The sequence below is a fragment of the Microcaecilia unicolor genome, chromosome 2 (assembly GCF_901765095.1).
Source record: "Microcaecilia unicolor chromosome 2, aMicUni1.1, whole genome shotgun sequence".
Classification (NCBI taxonomy): domain Eukaryota; kingdom Metazoa; phylum Chordata; class Amphibia; order Gymnophiona; family Siphonopidae; genus Microcaecilia; species Microcaecilia unicolor.
The window spans coordinates 240,388,825-240,413,719 of NC_044032.1; the positions used below are offsets into that span (position 1 = coordinate 240,388,825).

Here is a 24,895-nt window from a genome sequence, read left to right on the forward strand (position 1 = left end):
TCTCAGGAGGTAGTGTTCCAAGATCGGCATATCCCCCACACTGGCAGCGGTCTGGCAACTCCCCCTTCCTTCTTCAATCCCTTTCCCCGAGCCTACCTTTGTTTATTAAAAGATGGTGGGTGGCATCGATTCCCATTGGTTGTCCTTCCACCAGCACCAGCCTCTCCTCTCTAGTGCGGCACATCTCTGACATAACCTCCTGTTTCTTCAGAGGCATGCCGAAGAGGCTGGTGCCAGCAGCAGGGCAACCAATGGGAATTGCTGCTGCCTGCCATCTTTTGGAAAACAAAGGTAGGCTTGATGAAGGAGGTTGAAGAAGGAAAGGGGGTGATGGCAGACCATGACCGGGGGGGGGGGGGGGGGGGGGGGAGGGGTATTCAGCCACCATTTGTATAGTTGTGCTAAATTAAACCACTTAACTGTTAAACAGCAGTTGAATACCACTGTTATCTATACAGTAGACAGTGGTCAGCAGTCTCCATGAATATTCAGTGCTGCTGAATAAACATATTGGGGTAAATATTCAGCTGGTGATGGTCAGCATTTTTTGGGCTGCCGATGGCATTCTTCCCAGATATGCAATGCCAGGCCATGTCCAGGTGTTGGCATTGAATATCCCAGTTTATGCAGTTGGCTAACCCTTATCCCAGGACTGAGCAACTATGATCCTTGAGGGCCATAACCCAGTCAGGCTTTCAAGATTTCCATAATGAATTTGCATAAGATTGATTTGCATGTACTGCTTCTATTGTATGCAAATAGCTCTTATGCATAATCATTGTGGAAATCTTGAAAACCCAACTGGATTGTGGCCCTTATGGACCGTGGTTGCCTACTCCTGTCTAATCCATTTAAGTGCGATATTCAGCACTTAATCATCTGGGCGAAACCTGACAAAGAAAGGACTTTATTTTGTGCAGTCCTATTTGTCCAGTTAACTTTAACCACCTAACCGCATATGTGCTGACTCTGCCCCTGGACCACCCACAATATCACTGGCTATGGGTTTAGGGCCAGATTCTATATATGGCCCCTGAAAAATCTGCATGGTAAAGAGTTCCGCCTAAGTGTATTCTATAAGCGGCACCTACATTTAGGTACGGTATATAGAATATGCGTAAGCGGAAATCCAAGCACCTAAAACAATGCGCGTTCATTTAGGCCAATGAGAACATGGCTTAAATCCCTGCGCACTGGGCCATATTCTAAAACAATGCATGAAACGCCCATTTCTCCGCCCATGACCATGCCTCTTTTGAACTAAACGCATTAGAATTTAGACGCAGTCCATTACAGAAAACGCTTAGAGAGTTGTGCGTGTAATTTCTAATTATTGCCAATTAGTGCTCATTATTGCTTAAGTGCTGTTATCAACGCTAACACATTCTACAGATACTTGGTTGTGTCAACAAAACTGTACCTGCTATACACCACCTTGGGTGAATCTCTTCATAAAGGCGATTAATAAATCCCAATAAATAAATATTCCACAAGCAGAATATTTAAAGAAACAGTCTTATGTAGCAGCAATAAAGGTATTTGACAAAAGATCAATAAAAATGAGGCTCGCTCCCCAATCCTTATCCCTGGGAAAGTCCTAGATTTAGAGGCAGGTTTAGCTTTGCTATCTGTTTTAATTTATTACTATCAATATTCCTCTCGCCATTTCATTTTGAACAAAACCGTGCTCTTTTCAGAATTCTCTTCCCCATACTTTCACCACACTTAAAACTCTACCCACAGATAAAATTGTTATACCCTAATGCTCTCTTGCTATTGTTCTATCGCCCTATCATTTCCCCATTGTTACTTTCCATTGTTCTATTCCCAAATATCATCTTGACTTTGACTGTCTTCCCATAACTCTTCACAATGTAACCCATAACCGTACTGCGACAAATTGTATTTCCATCATTCACAATGTATTGTAAGCCACACTGAGCCCGCAAATAGGTGGGAAAATGTGGGATACAAATGCAATAAAATAAAAATAAATAAAAAAATAATGCAACCATGGCTGAGTGCCACACTGGCCATCTTACACTGATGCTGCTGAAGCTGTATCTCATGAGGAGGTAAAGGGTGGCACAGGCCTGGCCCCGGGTGCTGTCCATGGCGCTGCTGCAGTGATGCAAGACTCTCTGGCACAGATCCGAACACTGTTCCACTTCCTCCTCAAACAGCAGATCTCCAAACTACATGAGAAAAAAAACCAGGAAGTTTTACTGGCCTCTACTCAAACTATTCAAGTCAGTGAAATCTATTGTTGCTGGCCTTGTTCTCTTTAATGAGTTTAAATAAGAGAAAATTTTTTCTCTTATCACTTCTTCCTTTGTACAGTATGTTGGTTGCTGTTCTCATCATTTTTTAGTTTTATTTTTAAGTAAAAATGGTAATCACTCTCCATATCAAGTTGTAACAAGACAAAAAGCCCTATATACTAAAGACCTGTATCTTGTTCCTAAAGGTAAGGCCGCAGCATAAAAAACCCATGGGATTTGGAAGCTCCTGTACAGTTTCATCTCTGAAAAATCTTTATGCTGGGCTAATAAGTCGCCTTGAGCTACAACTGAGAAACAAAAGGCAGGAGCTAAATCTTTAAAATCCCTTCCCTCCTGTTCTTACCTTAGCAATGAGAGCTCGGAGTGTGGCAAAGCAATGGCACAAGTAACTGGTGCTCTGATTACTGCTCAGAGAGTGCACGAGGACCTTCAAGACCCCTCCCAGAAGGCTGTCTTTACAGTCCACAGAATTGCTCTGTAAACAGAGGACAAGAACTTTAATACCATGGCCTACTTGATAGTTGGACAAAAGACTCATTCCAAACTTGCTGCACAGATGCCAAAGAACAATGACCCAAAAAAAGGGCAAAACACCAGACCTGCCAAGGGTGAACCATCTGAAAGAGTAAGATTTACTGCCCCAGAGTGAGATTTTTCACATGGTGCATCTAGGGTATAAATCTTGAAAGATTTAAATTCAGTACTGGTTTGTTAATTAAAAATAAAAACAACAATACACAAACTAACATATTTGTGTTTCTTTGGAGCTTTTAAAGAGATACAGTTTGCAACAATATGGGTAGTGCTAAATGAAAATCCATGATGTATCCTCAGCTTTGCAATGCACAGGGCAACGTTGTCCAAGAGGAGACAGACACCTTCCTTTGGAAATATGTGGAACTGGTTAGGAGGATGAAGCAATGAAGAATGTTTGTCTAGGACAGGAGTGCACTTCCGAAGTGAACTCGTGCATAGGCGGTCGATGTCACCTTAGTACGGCCAACACACAATCTTTCCACTGCAAAACACTATACACAAACTTGTGCAAAAACACACTCAGAAACTTACCAAATCATAACAGCACTAATTCCAAGGACAGGACGAGCTACAATCTTATGTGTGGAAAGGCAGCACTGTAATTACACCAGGCTCTAAAACACCAATACACTACCTAGTGAAAAAACCAAAAGGGCTGCAAATAGTACACGCTAGCAGAATACTGCACCTTGATCACACATGACAAACACATGACAACAGATATGACAAAAGGAACTAGAAATCAAAAGATATGAAGGCAAAATATTGAACTGGAAAATTACCTCAAGAAGTCAGACTTGGCATGCAGCAATACTAGAGAAATTGAAACTTACGTGCAAAATATCACAGATGCACATTTCCAAAAGCTGACATATTCCAATTAATACATTCTGAATAAAATACTTTTTTCTACCTTTATTTTCTGAGCATTTAGTTTTTCTATTCGCTTTGGTCCCAGTGTCGTCTGTTTTATGGTGTCTTCTTTCCATTTGATATTCTTTCACTCACCATGTCTACCATCCTCCTGTGTCCTTATGCGTTCTGTCTACCATCTGTGGCACCCTGACCCTATCCCTTTCTCCAGTTGCAGCATCTGCCCTCAAAGCGTTTCGATCCAGTCCTTAAATTCAGCAGTTACCCCTCCATCCATATTCACCATTTCTCCTCACTCCCCTCCCCTCCATTCATCCATCCATGTCCAGCAACTCTTCTCTCTCCCCTGCCCTCCCCTCCATTCATCCATCCATCCATCCGTGTCCAGCAACTCTCCTCCCTCCCCTGTCCTCCATCCATATCTAGCAAATCTCCTCTCTCCCCTGACCCCTCCATCCTTCCCTATCTAGCAATTCTCCTCTCTCCCCTGCCCTCCCCTACATGTCCAGTCCAGTGATTTCTCTTCTCTCCCCTGTCCCGTCTACCCCCCCTCTCCTCATCCTTCCATCCGTTTTCCCTCTTTATCTCCCCATCCTTCTGTCTTCCTCTTCCCTCTTTCTCTCCATTCGTCTACCCCCTCTCCCGATCCTGCCATCCAACGTCTACCCCCCTCTCTCCCAATCCTTCCATCCAGTGTCTCTCTCTCTCTATCCCCTTTTCCATCCAGTGTCTCTCTCTCTACCCTTTTCCATTCATCATGCCCCCCCTCTCTCTCCCCATCCTTCAATGTTTCTCCTCCTGTTAGTTTCTCTCTCCCTACCCTTCCTTCCAGTGTCTTCCCTCTTTTACCCCCCCTCCCACTTTCTCCTCATTTTAAGCACCTTCTCCCTTTCTCCAGGACTCCAGCCCTTCTCCATGTCCCCTCCTTCTCTCTCCATCTTCCCACTCTCTCCATTATATCTGCCTAGTGCCTCTCACTCCCCCTTCTACCCGGTATTAATTTGTTGGCCACTGCTGCTGCTTCTCCTCTTCAGCAGCAGCGCCCCGAGTCCCGACAAAAAAAAAAGGTAACATGCGTTACACGCCCCCAAAGCGCAGGAATCAGCTGGGAGGGCCGACACCACATGCAGCTTCAACCGCTTTGGAGCCCCCAGGAGCAACAGCTGGCTGCTGGAACAAGCGCGGGGCTGTACCGTAGCAGCTTTCAGCAAGGGCTATCGGCACTGCAGCCGCTCCTCTCTGTGTCCCCGGAGCAGAGCAGGAAGTCGATGTCAACTTCCTTCCTGCTCCTCCAGGGGCAGAGAGAGGAGCGGCTGCAGCGCAGACAGCCCATACTTGAAGGCTGCCACGGCCCCGCTCTTGCTTCTTTTTTTTGTTTTATTGCGCGACTCGCGCTGAAGAGGAGACTTTCCCACTTTGCCGGCCCAGACTCGGGAGTGCGGGAGACTCCCGACTTGGCAGGTCTGGATGAGCGGGCCTCGAGGGAAAGTGGCTACGTTTGGGGGGGGGGGGCAATGCAGCATGGGCAGGAAAGGTCACAGCTGGGCTGGGGAGGCTTAGCCTCCTCAAGCCTCTTATATGGGGCGCCTATGAACTCGTGTATTTAACTTCATTTTCAGGCGAACAAAAGAGTTTATGAGCAGCACTTTTTTTCACTCTTTACCCATCCTACATATAATGGGTGCATTAAAAAAAAAAAATGCTTTTTATTGTCTAAGGCTTATATCCCTGATTGCTACAGACTGTTGTATGCAGAGATGTTTGTATGAAGGATGCATATATTGCTCTTTATTGCCTAGTGGTTAGGGTGGTGGTCTTTGGTCCTGGGGAACTGAGAAACTGAGTTCAATTCCCACTTCAGGCACAGGCAGCTCCTTGTGACTCTGGGCAAGTCACTTAACCCTCCATTGCCCCATGTAAGCTGCATTGAGCCTGCCATGAGTGGGAAAGCGCAGGGTACAAATGTAACAAAAATAAGATAGATACTATTGGAGATTCCACTAGCAACATTCCATGTAGAAGGCTGCGCAGGCTTCTGTTTCTGTGAGTCTGACGTCCTGCACGTACGTGCAGGACGTCAGACTCACAGAAGCAGAAGCCTGCGCGGCCACATTGGTGATCTGCAAGGGCCGACTTCTACATGGAATGTTGGAATAGCAACATTCCATGTAGAATCTCAAATAGTAGCAACAGTGGAGGAGTGGCCTAGTGGTTAGGGTGGTGGACTTTGGTCCTGGGGAACTGAGGAACTGAGTTCGGTTCCCACTTCAGGCACGGGCAGCTCCTTGTGACTCTGGGCAAGTCACTTAACCCTCCATTGCCCCATGTAAGCTGCATTGAGCCTGCCATGAGTGGGAAAGCGCAGGGTACAAATGTAACAAAAATAAGATAGATACTATTGGAGATTCTACATGGAATGTTGCTACTATTGGAGATTCTACATGGAATGTTGCTATTCCACTAGCAACATTCCATGTAGAAGGCTGCGCAGGCTTCTGTTTCTGTGAGTCTGACGTCCTGCACGTACGTGCAGGACGTCAGACTCACAGAAGCAGAAGCCTGCGCGGCCACATTGGTGATCTGCAAGGGCCGACTTCTACATGGAATGTTGGAATAGCAACATTCCATGTAGAATCTCAAATAGTAGCAACAGTGGAGGAGTGGCCTAGTGGTTAGGGTGGTGGACTTTGGTCCTGAGGAACTGAGTTCGGTTCCCACTTCAGGCACGGGCAGCTCCTTGTGTCTCTGGGCAAGTCACTTAACCCTCCATTGCCCCAGGTACAAATAAGTACCTGTATACAATATATAAGCTGCATTGAACCTGCCATGAGTGGGAAAGCGCTGGGTACAAATGTAACAAAAATAAATAATCTTGCTCTTGGATCCAGGATGTGATGGATAGACACAGCTGTTTTCTTCCCTGATCCCCCTCAGCATAAAATAATAAAATAGAATAAAACCAGCTATGCTAAAACAGGATTACAGGGTTCACTGAACTTCCAGGAGATCACCAAAGCCTGTCCCTCAGGAACATACTGCTATGATCCATTTTCACATTTTAGATCATACATCAGCCACATGAACAGTTAATATACACTGAGACAGCGACATTCATAAATGTGTACATCTTTGGATGTTTTATTTGCAAAATGGCCAAAGTTATATGGTTTTAAAAGGGGGCATGGTTTTAGGCAGAGCAAGTACAGGGAAAAATATTCAGGCATAAATTTAGCTAAGAGGATAGTTTTATAGAGGTTTTTCTGTGTGTACAACTGTTTTTAATGCATAAAACACCTTTTATAGAACTGAACAGCCATGTAGATGTGTATATGTATGTATGGCTGTAAGATCACAGGTAGGTGTGTTCCTGGAGCAGAGTTGTGATATACTGACGTGTTGTATAAAATGCACGTATACACATGTAGATACGTACATTTACCCCCTCCCCTCTTCAGAGCAGATGGAAATATATACATCAGAATCGGTACGCTGTTAGGGTGCTTCTATTTTATAAAGGTACATATATGTAGGTGCTGTAAGCATTTATAGGTGAATAACTCTTCTGGGCAAAGCTACCCAATGAGTAATTCCCAGGTTCCGTTTACAGGAGTCTGGCTAAACCAACTTCCTAGCTCTGTCCAGGGGTTATATATTATAAAGGAACCTGGCTGTTCTGGGCCTACACCAGAACTTTTCTTCTGTTACAGAGAACTGGAATAAAAGTAAAGTCACTGCTGTGAAATATATTAATTTATTATATAGGTAAGAAAATAGAATAATACACCCTACACTACAGCTCAGCTGTACAAATGTAGCTCCCTTATGCTGATAAGCAACTGTAGAATGTATTGTCTAACTAAACACTGATATCACTGGTTACTAGGTTATTACACAATCCTGATTAGTAATACTGACTAGGTCATGAAGTAATACAGTTAGCAGCACATCTTCCTGATCACAAAGTTCTGACTAACCCGCCTTTGCTGAGGTAAGAACCCACTAGCTGATCCCCGACTATAGGCAGGGCCGGTCTTAGCAAGTGCGGGGCCCTATGCAGACCAATTTGGTGGGGCCCCATCCTAGCCCCACCCCCACCATAGCCCCGCCCCCACCGTAGCCCCGCCCCACCCTAGCTCCACCCCATTGATAAAATTATTCCATTTTTAGAACATTTTTTTATTTATGAAATTTCAAATAAAGACAAATGAAGCTAAGACTTGTACAAAAAACTGATTGAAATAATAAGCACAATGCTATCATGAAACCTCCCCTCCCCAAAAATTATTCAGTTCAAGTCCACTACAATTAGTAGTTCCAATTCTCATAACAAAGGAGAATAAAGGAAAAATATTAAGAAAAGATTCAGTACTTTCAAATTCCCCTATTACTCTGTAACCCATATATGCAATAAAATAAAAATGAAATGAAAAGATATACAATAAAATTAAGTGATATGTAAAATATAATGTACAATATAAAAACATATAGACCACCAAGGTATTAAAATTGTTTTAAAATATATACCACAACTCTCTGACTCAAGAAGACTCCGACTCTGTCATCCATAATTGTCTGACAACACACAGAAAAAAATAAGTAAAAAAAAAAAAAGTCAGAATTAATACCTTATACACCAATATACCAGCCATACGGAAAATGCAGATTATCAACAATATGAAGCTAGCAAGGGATCATAATATCACAATTCTCATGTAGAGCCACAAAACACCCTTTTAGAGAGAGTGTGTCATGATTTAGGCTCTACACCCTTTCCGATGTTTGGTGCCACCTTAGTAAGGCCAACACACAATCTCTCCACTGCAAAACACTATACAGAAACGTGTGCAAAAACACACTCATAACCTTAACAAACCATAAACAGCACTAATTCCAAGGACAGGACAAGCTACAACCTTATGCGTGGCGTGGAAAGGCAACTGTAATTACACCGGGCTCTAAAACACCAGTGCACAACCTAGTGAAAAAAAACAAACAAAAAGGGCTGCAAACTATACGCTAGCAGAATACTGCACCTTCCTTGATCACACCTGAAAAACACATGAATGCAAAATACTGAACTGGAAAGTTACCTCAAGAAGTCAGACTCAGTATGTAGCAATACTACAAAAATTAAAACTTACATGAAAAATATCACAGATGCACATTTCCAAAAACTAACATATTCCAATTAATAAATCCTGAATAAAATAGTTTTTTCTACCTTTGTTGTCTGGTGACTTTGTTTTTCTGATCATGCTGGCTCAGTATCCGATTGTGCTGCTATCTGTCCTCTTAACTCCGTTTCCAGGGCTTCCTTTCCATTTATGTCTTTACTTTCCGCCTTTCTTCTTCATTTCTTGCCCTACATCCGTAAGTAAAAGCTGGGTCCGCCGCAGACTTGACTGTCCAGTGGATCCAGCTTCTGCCTATTTTCTATATCCATGTGCACTTTTTCTCCTCTCTTCCTTTTCCCTCACCTCATCTCCTTCCTCACTCTTCCCTCGCCTCCATCCATGTCCAGCATTTCTTCTCTCTCCTCCATCCACCCATGTCCAGCGACTCTCCTGTCCCCCCTGCCATCCATGTCCAGCAACTCCCCCTGTCCCCTGTCCTCCCCTGCCATCCACCTATGTCCAGAGACCCCCTCCCCTCCATCCACCCATGTCCAGCGACCCTCCTGTGCCCCCTGCCCTCCACCTATGTCCAGAAACCCCCTCCCCTGCCATCCACCCATATCCAGCGACCCTCCTGTCCCCCCCTGCCATCCATGTCCAGCAACCCCCCGTCCCCTATGCCCTCCCCTGCCATCCATCCATGTCCAGCGACCCTCCTGTGCCCCTGCCCTCCCCTGCCATCCACCTATGTCCAGAAACCCCCCTCCCCTGCCACCCACCCATGTCCAGCGCCCCTCCTGTCCTCCCTGCCATCCACCTATGTCCAGAAACCCCCTCCCCTACCATCCACCCATGTCCAGCGACCCTCCTGTCCCCCCGCCATCCATGTCCAGCAACTCCCCCTGTCTCCTATGCCCTCCCCTGCCATCCACCCATGTCGTGACCCTCCTGTGCCCCCTGCCCTCCCCCTATGTCCAGAAGCCCTCCTCCCCTCCATCCACCCCATGTCCAGCGACCCTCCTGCCCCCCTTGCCAACTGCCATCCACCCATGTCCAGTAACCCCCCCGTCCCCCCTGCCCTCCACCCATGTCCTGCGACGCGAGTCTCCTCGTTCCCCTGCTGCTCCCCCTCCCTCCAGCCACCTGAGACATCTCCCGTCTGACCCCCTCCCCGACCCGCCAAACGACCCTCTTCTGTCGCCCGCACCTCACCTGACCCGACCCAGCATTTAAAAAAACCCTCCAAGCGGCGGTGCCGGTGCCTCGCGTCTGAGGGAAGAAAACTCGCTTCGTCGTTGGCCGGCCTTCCCTCAAGTCCCGCCCTCTGATGTAACTTCCGCAAGGGCGGGACTTGAGGGAAGGCCGGCCAACGACGAAGCGAGTTTTCTTCCCTCAGACGCGAGGCACCGGCACCGCCGCTTGGAGGGTTTTTTTAAATGCTGGGTCGGGTCAGGTGAGGTGCGGGCGACAGAAGAGGGTCGTTTGGCGGGTCGGGGAGGGGGTCAGACGGGAGATGTCTCAGGTGGCTGGAGGGAGGGGGAGCAGCAGGGGAACGAGGAGACTCGCGTCGCGGGACATGGGTGGAGGGCAGACGAGCGTGGTCGGCGAGGCAGAGGCGAGGCACGCCGCGCGGGGCCCTATGCGGCCGCCTCGGTCGCCTCTGCCTAAGACCGGCCCTGACAATAGGAAACAAATCCCTGTAATTCTCACCGAGCTGACTCTAGGTGGTCTCTCAGATGAAGTGGACACAGGTTTTTCCCTTTAGACGCCAGCTGTTTTCCACAGCGAGTCCCTGTCTTAGGAAACAGCACAGGCTCTCTGCAGCATGCAGGATTACAGTCTCTCTGGCCGGTAGAGCTGAACCAACAGGTACTTTCTTCAGATGGCCAGTTCACAAGGTTGTGGACCACTTCAGGTCTCGCTGGTCTTCTTGCCAGCTACCCTTCTTCCAGTAGAACTAGTCAAATTCTCCCTTTCTTCTTTTCTTTCTTCTCTCTCTCGTCTGTCCTTTTTCTTCTGTCCTTTTTTTGGTGCCCGCTCTCTGGCCCCTGATTCCCAGGTGACCAGACAGCAACCAATCGGGATCTTGTCCAGCTCCTTCCCTGAGCAAGAAAAACCTTTTTGATCTTCCAGTTGTTACATTGTGGTATGCATTCCTGTCTCTCATCAGACTCGCTGGCACCATGGCCTTACCCCCTGTAGCTCATCAGGGAGGTGCAAGGGTCAGGTAGCCCACTGCATATCCTTGAGTTTTTTCCAGACCTGCCAGTTATTTACCACAAGCAGAGCTCTGCCACAAACAGAAAGTTGAATCTGCTTGGTCACTGAAGTGCAGGGTCTTAGTTCACAGACTCCATCTTGACCTAGTTGTATACACAGGCTGAGACCAGCAGAGTGAGGCTCACCGGGAAATAGCCCTACAGTGCCCATTTTGCCTTTATATATTCAGTGCTTTTTTGGACTTCTCACAGTGTCCTGTTATATTAAGTCAGGCAATAAACATTTTTTTTAAATGCTGGCGGCTGCAGCTGATTTACATCTAGATATTTAGTGACCAGCTATGATGAAACAGTGTGTTTTAAGCCTGTAAAATGTAATGGATATTTTCCTGCCTTAAATATGTCCTGAAGTGTATTTCTCCTATTTGGCCAGCAGGTGGTGTTTCTTTGCTGTAAAGCTGTTACAGAGATGCAGTATATTTTTTAAATGTTGTGTTCTAGGCTCTGATTGGTCTGGAGTTGGAAGCTAATTAGCAGTTACTGGTTTTGAGTTCAGTCTTAGCCAGGGAGAAAAGAGAGCCAGATCACTTTGCTGAGGCTCTGTGAACAGTTATATGTCCTGATCTTCCCGGGTACTTTTTAGAAAGTAAACAAATGTTTAGTTAGTGTTATAATTGATCCATATTTCAGTTACCTGTTATTGTTTGGTGATTGCAGATTTTTTTTTGTACACTGTTCAAGTTCTGACAATAAACATTTTCAGTCTTTTGACTCTGCCTGTCTGGACTGATAAAGAATCCTGGTGGTTTGTGTATTGGGTCTGTGAGTGATTTCTGGGAACTGTGGGACCACTGGGAATGTGTCTCCAGTAACCTAGAAATTGCTGTGGATAATTCGAGAGCAGGAGACTCGCCCGGAGGTGGTTGTGAACCAGTCAGTGGGAGGTGAGTGCTAGTGTAGAGCACAAGCAACAGGTGCAGGTGTACCTGAGCTGTGCTGGGGAAAGAGCCTCTAAGTTGCTGCGGGGTAACCCCAGGTGGGTGGCTAGGCATTTCGCAACACCAGCACTGACTGCTGGCACTCTCTGGATATCAGCGATGTTCAGCCCTATATTACGAAAGCTAACCGAACAAAGTTAGGACAGCAAAAAGTCTGTCCTAAGTTCATCCGGATAGTTATTCAGTTAGCAGATCAAGGGAAGAAGTTATCAATGTGGACTACTGTTAGGATGCGTTATTTGACTCTTAACTCATGCTATTTTAGCACAGGTCCCATTTTATGCAATGAGACTTAGTAATAACTGGGGACTTGATGATCAATTCCCTGTGCTGTTCCGAAACAGCACCATAAAAATAACGCCAAAACAGTGTGGGGAACTAACTCCCCGATAATCAACGCTAATAACATGCAAATTTAGGTGCGTTATTAGTGTTGATCATCGGGGAAAAGCGCAGGAGGATTGTGCCTGGGCATGTGCTCAGGCACAATTCTCCAGAACTTGTTTGACAGGTCCAGGCTCTGGACCTATCAAACATTCCAAGGGGCTAGAGGTCCGGTGGACTCCCAGCCCCACCTCAAAGGCAACGCCCTGTTGGCCTAGTGCTCCCCAAGCCCCTACCCCCTGGACACCAACAAGGGGGGGGGCAGGAGGTCCAAGGGATCTCTAGCCCCCTAACACCACCCCCAAAAGAAGAGAGGACTGGAGGTCATTGGACCTGCAGCCCACACCTGGTGGTCACTGGACCTCCAGACCACACCTGGTGGTCTAGTGCACAAAATTTTATTAAAAGCATTTTCCCCGTATAAAACAGGAATTCCATATGGCTCCGCAACGGAAAGCAGTTGAACCCGGCCAAAATCGGCTTTCGATTATACCGATTTGGCCGGGTTCAGGAGATTGCCGGCCATCTCCCGATTTATGTCGGCCAGCGATCACTTTCGAAAATGAGCTGGATAATAACATAGTAGATGACGGAAGAAAAAGACCTGCACTGTCCATCCAGTCTGCCCAACAAGATAAACTCATATGTGCTACTTTTTGTGTATACCTGACCTTAATTTGTTTCTGCCATTTTCAGGGCACAGACCGTAGAAGTCTGCCCAGCACTAGCCCCGCCTCCCACCACCAGCTGTGCCACCCAATCTCGGCTAAGCTTCTGAGGATCCATTCCTTCTGAACAGGATTCCTTTATGTTTATCCCACGCATCTTTGAATTCCTACAACTCACGCTAGCACTGATGCACAAAATGGCTTCCCACTGAAACTACAGAACATATTAAACCTCAATAGCAAGATATCCTAAAGGTTATCAATGAAAAGTCCACAAGATCTGTGGCCACATTGTCCCCTTTCTCCTCCAGCTCTGTCTCTCTCAATTCTCTTGCTTCCTCCTCTGTGCCTTCCTCTCCTTTACTGTACCCTGTCTCTCATACTCTCTTCTCCACACTTCCAATAGTTCCTTTTGCAGTAGCATCCACATTGCTACCAAATTGAACCCATAATGCATCCAGTAACTGAGCCACTTAAATACTGTGGGGTCCTTTTACTAAGGTGCATCAATGATTAGTGTGCAGTAAATGATAAAATGCCTATGGGAATATAATGGGCTTCTTATCATTTAGTGCACCTTAGTAAAAGAACCCCTGTATGAATTAAAAAGAAAACATCTGGTTCCAAGGCAGGTGATAACTGTTAGGCCTTAGCAACCATGTGCTAAACAGCACAGATAAGAGAGCATGCCATGTACTATATGCTAAAGCTAAGTTGCACCTCATGTACTTTTACTCACGTGGAGGAGAAAATGAGTATTTGCATACTAACATTTTGCCAGACCAATTTAGCATACATAGCCTGTGCTAAACTTCAGTGCATAAACCCTAATATGAACATAATACTACTACTACCATCTGTACATGTTATTACATATCAAAGATTCAATACTTCTCATATGCAATTATAGATGTTAATATTTAAAAACTCTTAAAAAGTATTAAGCAAAACTGTATGTGTACAAGAATGCATAACCTGTTCAGTGAGAACCAAGTTGGGTTTTAGCTGTCTTGAACCTTTTGATCGGTGGCGATCTGGTTTCTTCTGGGATCTTTTGGTTTGTTCCTATACTGGTAATTTTATAACAGGTCACCTAGGTTGGGAGGTCATATAACTGCCTATATTAATTTTTTTTTTATTTGTACCCCACGCTTTCCCACTCATGGCAGGCACAATGCAGCTTAGGTACTTATTTGTACCTGGGGCAATGGAGGGTTAAGTGACTTGCCCAGAGTCACAAGGAGCTGCCTGTGCCTGCAGTGGGAATCGAACCCAGTTCCCCAGGACCAAAGTCCACCACTCTAACCACTAGGCCACTCCTCCAATTGATGGCTATAATAAATACATATATGTTTATACAATATCATCAAAAAATATCCACTGCAACGTAAATTGTAGTAGATAAGTTTTGATGATATTGTATAGGTTTAGCTGGACTGCCCTCTTGGTGATAAAGTGCATATACATTTACACATGCTGAGCGTACGCTGCTGAAGTATGCACATCGGTAACCTATGCAAGTACTTCATGACTCTGACCATGTTCCACCCAAACTTCTCCTCTGAAGACACCTACAAGTATGCGTCTTTTGGGATACACTGCAAAGATGTATACTGTACCTTTAGCTACTAACCTGAACAATCATTTCTAATGCATCAAGAATGATGACATTTGCCTCAGTAGCCAAATTTCCACTCATCAAAGTCTCCTGATCAATTTCTGCTTTAGTCCTATAAAAAAAACCAACCAAACAAAATGAATTAATGAAAACACTGTAGCTATGCTAACATACAAGAGAAAGACATAGGGGTCCTTTTACTAAGCCACAGTAAAAGTGGCCTGTGGTAGTGTGGCTTTTTTTTTTTAATGGGCCAGGAAATGGAAGTGCGCTGAAATTAAAACTAGCGTGCGTCTATTTACGGCCTGAGCGCTAACTGCTACCCATTGACTTAGTGGTAAGGGCTCATGCGTTACCCACACAATAACCATGCAGCGAGCACCAACTGCTGATCTGCTGATTACCACCAGGAACACCCCCCCCCCCCCCACCGTGGTAGAAAATAGAAAATGATTTTCTACTGTGGGATTTGGTGTACGCCAAACTCAGAATTACTGCTGGGCACACACGCTAGCCTGGCAGTAGTGTCGATTTGGCACAAGCTACCAGTGAGTTAGCCCTCCTGTTTCTTAGTAAAAGGACGGTATAACAGAGAGAGGGAGCGAAGCACAAAAAAAGCCAAGAGACAAAACAAAAAGCACCAAGGGCCTTCAAAAAAAAGGGGATAAAGTCTTTAATTGTAAATATTGAGGATGCAATACTTAAATGGACCCGACATGGTTTGTGTTTCGGCGCCCAGCCAGGGCCGTGCCAACACGGTAAGCGAGGTAAGCATAGCAGGGGGGCGCTTCCCTCTGGGGGGCGCCGCCGCACCATGCTCACCTCGCTCGCCCTCCCCCCAACATCCCTTTTCTTTTTTTTTCCTTTTTAAAAGTACCTCCGTAGCGGTTCCGGCAGCGCGTCAGTGAAGGAGGTGGCGCTCCCGACGTCGCTAGCCTTCCCTTCGCTGTGTTCCGCCTTCTTCTGACGTCAAGAAAATGACGTCAGAAGAAGGCGGAACATAGCGAAGGGAAGGCTAGCGACGTCGGGAGCGCCGCCTCCTTCACTGACGCTGCCGGAACCGCTACAGAGGTAAATTTAAAAAGAAAAAAAAAGAAAAGGGATGTTGGGGGGAGAGAAGAGGGCGGGCAGTTGAATTGAACAATGGGAGCGGGTGGGCAGGGGAGAGACGAGAGCATGGATGCGAGGGGGGCCGGTCATGGAAGGGAGAGAGGGAAATTGCTGGAAAAGGATGAATGGAGGGGGCAGGGGACAGAGGAGCATGGATGGGCATGGATTGGGAGGGCAGGGCTCAGGGAGAGAGGGGAATTGCTGGAAAGGGATGAATGGAGGGGGCAGGGGACAGAGGAGCATGGATGGGCATGGATTGGGAGGGCAGGGCTCAGGGAGAGAGGGGAATTGCTGGAAAAGAATGAATGGAGGGGCAGGGGACAGAGTAGCATGGATGGGCATGGATTGGGAGGGCAGGGCTCAGGGAGAGAGGGGAATTGCTGGAAAAGGATGAATGGAGGGGGCAGGGGACAGAGGAGCATAGATGGGCATGGATTGGGAGGGCAGGGCTCAGGGAGAGAGGAGAAATTGCTGGACATAGAGAGGAGGGAAGAAAGATGAAGGAGATGAAATGAGGGAAAAGGAAGAGAGGAGAAAAACTGCACATGGATGAAGAAAATAGGCAGAAGCTGAGGACCAGAAATGAAGAAGAAAGGAGGAAAGGAAAGAAATAAATGGAAAGGAAGCCCTGGAAACGGAGTTAAGAGGACAGATAGCAGCAGAATCAGATACTGGGCCAGCATGATCAGAAAAAGAAAGTCACCAGACAACAAAGGTAGAAAAAAATCATTTTATTGTTTGGAATATGTCCACTTTGAGAATTTACATCTGCTATCTTATTTTGCAATGTATAGCAATCTGTTTCTAAGAATATTGCTGACAATTCCTGTCAGTGTGGCAAGTGGTGAGCGATCATTTTCATGGGGGGGGGGGGGGGGGGGGGGGCGCCGCCGCCAACTGATAGTCTGCGGGGGGGGGGGGGGGGGGGGCGCCAACTGATAGTCTGCAAGGGGGCGCCAGAGACCCTAGGCACGGCCCTGCGCCCAGCGCCTGTGTCAGGGGTCGCAAGAAATAGCTGACAACATGCGGCAGTATTGTGAAAACAATACAATGTTTAGAAGCAATATACTGCAATGTCGTGTGGTCCCCTTAACACAAAATTGATCGATATATGTGTAATCCCCCATTATATGGGGATTACTGAGTGGTATCCACTAAAAAATAAAGGTGGTGGGGAATCACAAACAATCCAAAAAATGTCCAGAAAAATCCACAAACTGAAAAATGATTATGTTTAAAGGAAAATGGCCTCAAAGAGCTCCAAGATCAGAAACAATCTTCACAGAGCTTAAAAAGACCTAATGGTCTTTTCTTCATTAAGGTTTTTTGAAGGCCCTTGGTGCTTTTTGTTTTGTCTCTTAGTAAAAGGACCCCATAGTGACAAAAAATATTAAGGGTCCTGCATTTGAATAACTTCAAATACCTAAGCTGCCAAAGTATTTATCATAACATAGCACATAAGTGTGATGGCGTGTACACATTGGTAGAGTCTGCATGAGCATAGGAGGGATGCACAATTGAGACTAAATTTAGTAAGTGGCACCAGTGGCACCCAAATAAATGGACGTGCAGCCAACTAGGGGTGTGGATATTTATGACAGAATTCAATAAAGGGAGCTGTCATAAATATCCACGCCCAACTGCAGCATCATGTCTAATTTCCACGCTGATCATTCTGTGCCAATTCGTTCTGTATGAAAATTTCAGTGCTGACATCAGTGCGTAATGCATCATGATGTCATGTGTGTGAAGATAGGAAGAAAAATGGCTATGGGCAGAAGGTAGTCAAACGTTTCTGAGGCAGACATACTCCTGCTTGCCAGGCTCATGATGGCCAGGAAGGGGGGGGGGGAGAGGCTTTAATGGAGGGCATGGCATAGGCTCACTGACTCTTACAATGTGCAAGGCTCCTTCCCTAGGAAGGTAAGGGTAAAATGCAAGCAGTTTATTGGTTGCATCAGTCAGCTGTAACCCCAGCACAATAAAAGCACTGTTTGTGTGCTAATTTTGTAGCAGCAGTAATGTAAGGTGAGGTAAACAGCTTAGGGTGATGGGTACCATTGATGGGATTTGAACCTACCACCCCTGAATGTCAGCTCAACTGCTCTAATCGCTAGGCTACCTCCTCCCCAACATGTCAGGTATCTGTACAGATTCATTATGAGGGCAGAATGTTCATGTCAGAGTTTAAGATTGCTACTGCCATATGTAATCCAGGTCTTGCCATAACACTGCCTCTAGCTCAGTTTCAACCTCTTGACCGGGGTCACAGGGATATGTCTCTCTATACACCACACTCTCACTCTCTCCTCACCTGCCATTCAACATGGTCCTTCCAACTCTAGCTGGGGAGTGGGTTAATGGTCCAGAATACAGATCTGGGGATTGAGAAAATTTAAGTGGGGCTTCTTTGTAAAGTCTTACCAGTCCAGGGAGCAAGCATCCTTACTTTTGCTTCAAAGACAGCACTTCTAAGTATTTTATTTGATGCAACTCAACTTTACTGAACTTTCTGCAACCGGCAGGCAAATCAATGTTATAACTCCATCTGTACATTAGAACTTGTCCTGTCAAGACTGTGCATTACAACCTCAACCCTTTTTTAAATTTGATTTTCTTTGCAATTTTCAGTATTTACACATTTACAAACCCCTCCTGTCCTTTACACATCCCAGGGGCTCGTAGTACTCCAAGGCTGCTCCTGAATTTCCATGACCACAATCCACTTTCCTCCAATACAGACCCTTTAAGCTGTCTTTCTTCCAGCAATGCACTTCTTGAGCTGCATCCAGGTTTCCCCTGTCCTGTTTCCTGCTTTCAGGTTGGGTTCCCCTTACCCACCCCTAATCTCTCACACCTTCAACTACTCCTCAATTCAGCCTGTTTATTTAGCCACTTAAAGGATCCCACTCTCCTTCAAGGGTCCTGGCGGGGGTACAGGCAACCAAAGACCACTTTCCCCCACAAGTCAGAGCCTTTATTACCTGCAGCACCACCTCCCTTGTCAATCAAAAAACAAACCCACTTTCTCCCTGCAGTTTATTTCAACATATCCCTTGGGCTGGGCTTCCTTCCCACCCAGGAACATCCTACACTCTCCCCCCAGTGACTCCAGGGAGGCTTTTGAGCAGGAAATTTCTGACTGGTTTGATATTGTTTGAACTGCTAAGCATCCAGAGTTACCTAGTAAACCTGGTGTGGAGTTGGGCCTAGGACTGGGAAAGTCGAAGCACAGCCAAGCGGCGGGGGAAGTGTTTACAGTGCATAGCTTTGTTCTTATGCTACTATTTTATAATGACAATTACACACCCAATTGCCATTATAGAATTTACGCTTAGCTGAAATCATCCCAACGCCTAACTTTAAGTGATCTATAGAGAATTATCCCCGCACTGTCACTAATCAAATCTTACTTTACAAATGAGAAATATATTAGAACTGTAACTTTATGGAGTTCCACACGTGGCCTTTATTTCACTCGCGTGACCCTGATCCTGGAGATCCTTGACACAACGGTGACAGGCATCACATGCACATATGAGATAGTCATGCATCACCCAGACCACATAGCTTACGAAGCAAACAGAAATAAGATGACAGTCTCCTGAAAAATGCAGGAGAGGGGCTTTCTTACGGTTCTAAAAACATTCAGGTGCACTCACTTATCCAGTCGCTCATTGGCTTGACGCCACTGTGTCTGCTCTTTCCGCCACCTCAGATTCTCACTGAGCCCGGGGAACCGATCATTCCCTAATAATTAGACAAAAGAGCACTTCATTATAATCAGCTCGGCATGTTATAAAAGTTCTTCACTGACACAGAGATATCTGTGTGTGCTGTCCCTCTTCCAACCTAACCCCACCCAATTTCCCCTGCAAACCTGGGAAGGGAGGAGGGCAATAATCAGATTACATTTTTACACAGGTGAATTTCAGTTTCGGCACCAAAACTGGCCCAAAATCCAGGTTCGGGTCTTACACAGAAAAAAAACATAACATCCAAGCAACAAGAATAGTATCATATAACATTATCTTATTATAGCCAAGCTACACAACTAATTTGCTAACATTTAAACTAATCCCCCCAACCCCTCCCTCCCATACCCTACAGGAACATACAGGCAAATAATGGAGGAAAAGAATTACTTGGGTTGAATGTCCCAAACCATCAGGAATAATCAGAATCAGTGGGAATCAATGTAGAAGGCCCATCGCTAACATCCTCCATTTCCCATAGACATTCCATACTGTTTTTTTCCTTTAACTAACTTTATGCTTCTGCCAGCTAACTGCCTGCAGCCAAGCCAGAAAAAGCTAATTTATTTTTTTTAAAGGAGATGCAATGGGGAGGGGGGGGGGGACTCCAAGGGCCCTACAGAGTCTGTGCCAGCAGCCAGAAGACACCAGCCCATAGGCAAAGGTGAAACACCCAAGCTCCACTGGGTAATGGCCTATAGACCAACCCCAGGAGACCAACAACCCCCAGGACTCAACCACCATCACATCAGCTATGGCTTGGGTCTGTAGGAGTCCAACCTCCACAAAACAAAAAAGCAGCTGCACCAGTCCAACCTGCATCATATGCTGGAGATAGAGAAATACTAACTAGCTCTAGGCTACATCTGCTGTTCTACCAATGATGTTACTGGAAATTAGTCAGGGGATATAACCCACTGGTATGGACTAGTAAGGAAGCCGTTATTTGCACATGGAGATCTACACCACAGAGATTTCAAGGGGGTGTAGTCTAGGTAGGACTACAATCTACACGGGTGTTTCATGTATCACAAAGGGAATACATGTGCATGGGGAAACATTTACAGTTTTATAGCAGCTCAAAGGTTTGCATACATTTTACTGAAGTGCTTGTTTCAGCCAGGGATTTCCATGAGGGATTAAGAGACTAAATCAAGTTAAAATTGTGTTCTCATAACTTAACTGGCAGAACTTACACATGTAGGTTTGTAAAATGGGGCAACCACATGTGGAAGTGTCACCATTGCCCTGGGTCCGTGCAATTAATTTTTTCAATGTGTATCTTGGTAAAATGGATACTTCCACTGCATATATCAACACATAGCATATGCATTCTTGAAGGTACTTTAGAAAAAGCTTTGTGCTGGCAAATACTTTCCTACAATACTATCAGAGATGAGAACGTCCTGACTTGGATGTCTCAATTCTGCAACTCCATTCTATGTAAAATGGGATCCACAGGTCACATACTGGATGCTACTGAGCATATATGAATGAGAATAGAAAGGCTGTTCTTTATGTTGTTATTACTGCTTTTATTTCCAGGGAAAGGAGACCAACACTTCCACAATGGAAAACAGATGAATGAAGAAGAATGGAAGATCCCAAACAAAAACAAGTCGCAAGATGACCAAGGATATTAAAAAGTTTATTCTTCACTCTTAAAAACAGGATGTGCTGGTACAAATGATCCAACACGGACCGTATTTTGGCTATAGAGCCTTCTTCAGGGGTCCTCATAATAGACAGGTGAGAATAATATAAATAAACAGAATGATAATATAATAGATAAATACTATTAAAACTAAATATAAAAGAGTTAAAAATATAAAAATACAACTGTGCATTAATGTTGAGCCACTTTTACTCAATGAAAAAGTGAATTAATCACTAAAGATACCAGTGACTAAAGGGAAATGAGAGAAAATATCAGATCTGAGTGTGTGAATATGTAAAAGCATAAGAATAAAAATGATATGAAAGAGAAACTGTCAAGATATATAAGTGAGAACTGTAAAAATATTTAAAATACTGCTGTTGTTAAACTATAGAAAATGTGAAATGCAAAACAGAGAAAAAGATGGACTGTGAGAAATGAAGGCAAAAATGCATTGATGACAGAATATCTGTAGACCACGCAAATAAAATATGGCGAAAATCCTATAATGAAAATGAAAGTAAATGTTAAATAAAGAAAAGGAAGAATGGAATGCTGTGCTCTAGTGAACAAATGAAAATTAAACGCGATTGTGCTGATGTTTTATGAGAAACCTTAATAATGGCCAGACCAACACATCCTGTTTTTAAGATTGAAGAATAAACTTTTGAATATCCTTGGCCATCTGGTGAGTTGGTTTTGTTTGGGATCTTCCATTCTTCTTCTTTCAATGCTGCTTTTATAGACATCTTGGAGTCAACCACTTCCCAGCAATGTATGGTCTTGCCAGGTACTTGTGACCTGGATTGGCCTCTGTTGGAAACAGGATACTGGGCTTGATGGACCTTCGGTCTGTCCAAGTATAGCAGCTTTTATGTTCCTATGTTCATTCAGACAAGCCAATGAATGGGTGTACCTGCCGGAGTCTTGCAGCGCCTCATCATCTCCCCGCGGGCTCCTTCACCTCTCAGCAGAGCTTCTTCTAAACGAGCCTTCACATCTCTCGATTTCTGCAGGACCAGTGTGCTGACTTTATCTGAGGACTGCTTTCCCTAGGCAGAATAAGAAAACAAGAGATTGGATTTATCAACTGTCCCCCACTTCATAAAACAATTTTGCCTTTTTAAAAATGTATAAAGGAAGGAAAAGATGTCAGATATAATCATGACAACACATTTCTTCGACAACTGCTGTCTTTAAACACTTTAATATTCATTTTTGATAGTGATTTACATGTAGGATATTTCAAAGCTATTTGTTCACCTTTGTTGTGTTCCTCCCTCCCCCACAGAGAGAGAGCATGGTCAGTCAGAGCCCAAGGTTGTTTTGTGACAACCCTATAGGGTTATAATGAATAAGCACCTTACAAGATTGCAGGTATAATGTAGCTGTAGCAAATAATTGAAAAAAAAACAAAACACACAACTTGAACCAAGAAGGAAATTATGTAAAGAAGAGAGCAGAGCTGCTATGTCACACATCTTACCTTGTACTCAAAACAGGAGACACAGATGTAAAGAAGGTCCAGTATCCTGCTGAGCTGAAGTGGGGGCAGGTCTGTCAACCACTTCTGAATGAGACTCTGGTCAGCGTTCTTTAGGATCCACAGCAGACAGATCAGCAAGCTGCGGGTCGTGTCCGGAGTCAGCATGCTGTACTGTTTGTAGGGCTGCACAGCCAAGGCATAAGCATGAATTACTGTAAACACGCACCCTACACACCACAACTGAGCACAATGTTTTGCTTCCTTTCAGTATTTACCATGGGTTTCAGCTCTTTGGGTCAGCTGGGGCTGGGGAGGCTTTAATCTTGGGGAAATCAACCCTCCATTGCTTTAGGTACAAAATTAGACTAAGCCCTCCAGGGACAGGGAAATACATAGTATATCTGAATATAACACATCTTGAGCTGCTAATGAACAGACATTAGATAGATTAGATAGACAGATAGATAGATAGATAGATAGATAGATAGATAGATAGATAGATAGATAGATAGAAAATATGTTCAATTACCTGGGGGGGGGGGGGGGGGGGAAGGTGGGAGTGGGTCAGAGCTCTTACACAACAGTGATATCTACTGACCAGACTTAGGGTGCACAAGTACCAGGATCAAGGGAGAACAGTGGTCCATGGCCCCTCTTCAAGCACTGCCTGGGCTAGATAGGATGGGAGAGAGGACTAACAAAATGAGGAAACCCCAGACAATTGGGAATGAATCTCTGAGGCTACAGCTACAGTATTGGTTATTGCTAATTGAACTTGACGTGCAAAGTAGCAGGAAGATATCTGTATCAGATAACACCTACAGACACATACATATGTAACGGAAGTGATGAAATTATGCTTTCCTCTCTCACTTGATACCTCTGGTATACCAGTAAACTCTGAGAATAAAAATATATTAAAAGATAGCCTGGATGCAATAGGTTATATGAATATTCTGCCAGAGTCAACCTAAGCTTGAAGACTGGCCTCAGAAATGCATTCAACTCTATGGGCTTCATACACAAAGGCCTCAACCATGGAATAAGAAATGCTAGTGAGCGGAATATATACTGTTAAAGAGTGACATACCAGTGAGGAGAGTGTCGTGCCAGCAGGCTTCAGGAGGCCAAACTGATTTCCTGCTATGGCCAGGGCAACATTCTGACTAATAGTGCTCGGAGACTCCAGCTCCTCCTCCACAGTCCGACCCTTCCCACTCCGAGAATCTGGAACTGGAGTTTAAAATGCCATCTTGTGTGAGTCATGGAGCATTTCAAGGCAAACTGTAAATCTGCGTACTTAAAAGTGTTTTAAAACAGATTATACCAACAAGAATCAGGGACTATTTTCTGACCACATCTCACGGAGTTATAAGAGATAACACTGTGTTATTAGAACTAGATTGATCGAGCAAGGGAATTCCTAAATAGGTCTTCCAAAACAACAACTGTGGATCAATTTTCCAAAGGATTTATACAAATACCAGCTGCTAGAAGTTACCTGTGTATTTTCAAAATTTATATGGATAGTATGAGTCAAGTGTGGGATGGTGCAAGGGCAGGAATGAAAATCATGGGGTCAATATTCAGTGGGGCTTATATGGGTATGAATGGATCCTATCTGGAGAAGTCCCAATCCTTGTCCATACCAGGATTTTCAATAGCATTGTCTTGATAATGCCACTGAAAATACAGTCAGACTACCTTGGCATTATCCAAGTAATTATGGGGTGATCTCTGGGAAGAGCTTGGATAAAGCCAGGATGTACCCAGTTGGCAGTGATATTCAGTCCACTAACCTTCCTAACTTTATGCGGTTATCTATCTGGGTAACAGTCTGAATATTGTTGGGTCCCACAAAGTAGCGCCAGCCAACTTATACCCAGATTTTCAGCACTAGTCAGTATCCGGATACCAGCACTGAATATCCATGTATAAAAAGCTAATGGCAGATAGCATTCAAAAAAAAAAAAAAAAAAGCACTGATTGACATGGGCTAAATATCAAGGCATATTTGCATAGCAGCAATATACAGCCACTATCTGATAGAAGGGGGCCAAAACATGTGAAACCTAAACAGACCCCACCCCCAAGTGTCTTCCCCCATCCATCCACCCACTCATAAGTCACACGGGCCTCATGAGACTTCTTGCTAAATGTTGTGGCAGCCATTTTGCCAACAAAGTCAGTGTGA

General features: G+C 44.9%; 1 protein-coding gene across 1 annotated transcript in view; it reads right to left on the reverse strand.

The window, feature by feature from the left end:
- Positions 1-24,895, reverse strand: part of DOCK8 (dedicator of cytokinesis 8) — a 281,419-nt gene that overhangs the window by 49,696 nt on the left and 206,828 nt on the right. Inside the window, 7 exon segments of the mRNA XM_030193833.1 lie at positions 2,043-2,195; positions 2,626-2,757; positions 14,709-14,805; positions 19,466-19,553; positions 22,132-22,267; positions 22,702-22,884; positions 23,792-23,934. Of these exon segments, the coding sequence (XP_030049693.1) occupies positions 2,043-2,195; positions 2,626-2,757; positions 14,709-14,805; positions 19,466-19,553; positions 22,132-22,267; positions 22,702-22,884; positions 23,792-23,934 (932 nt within the window).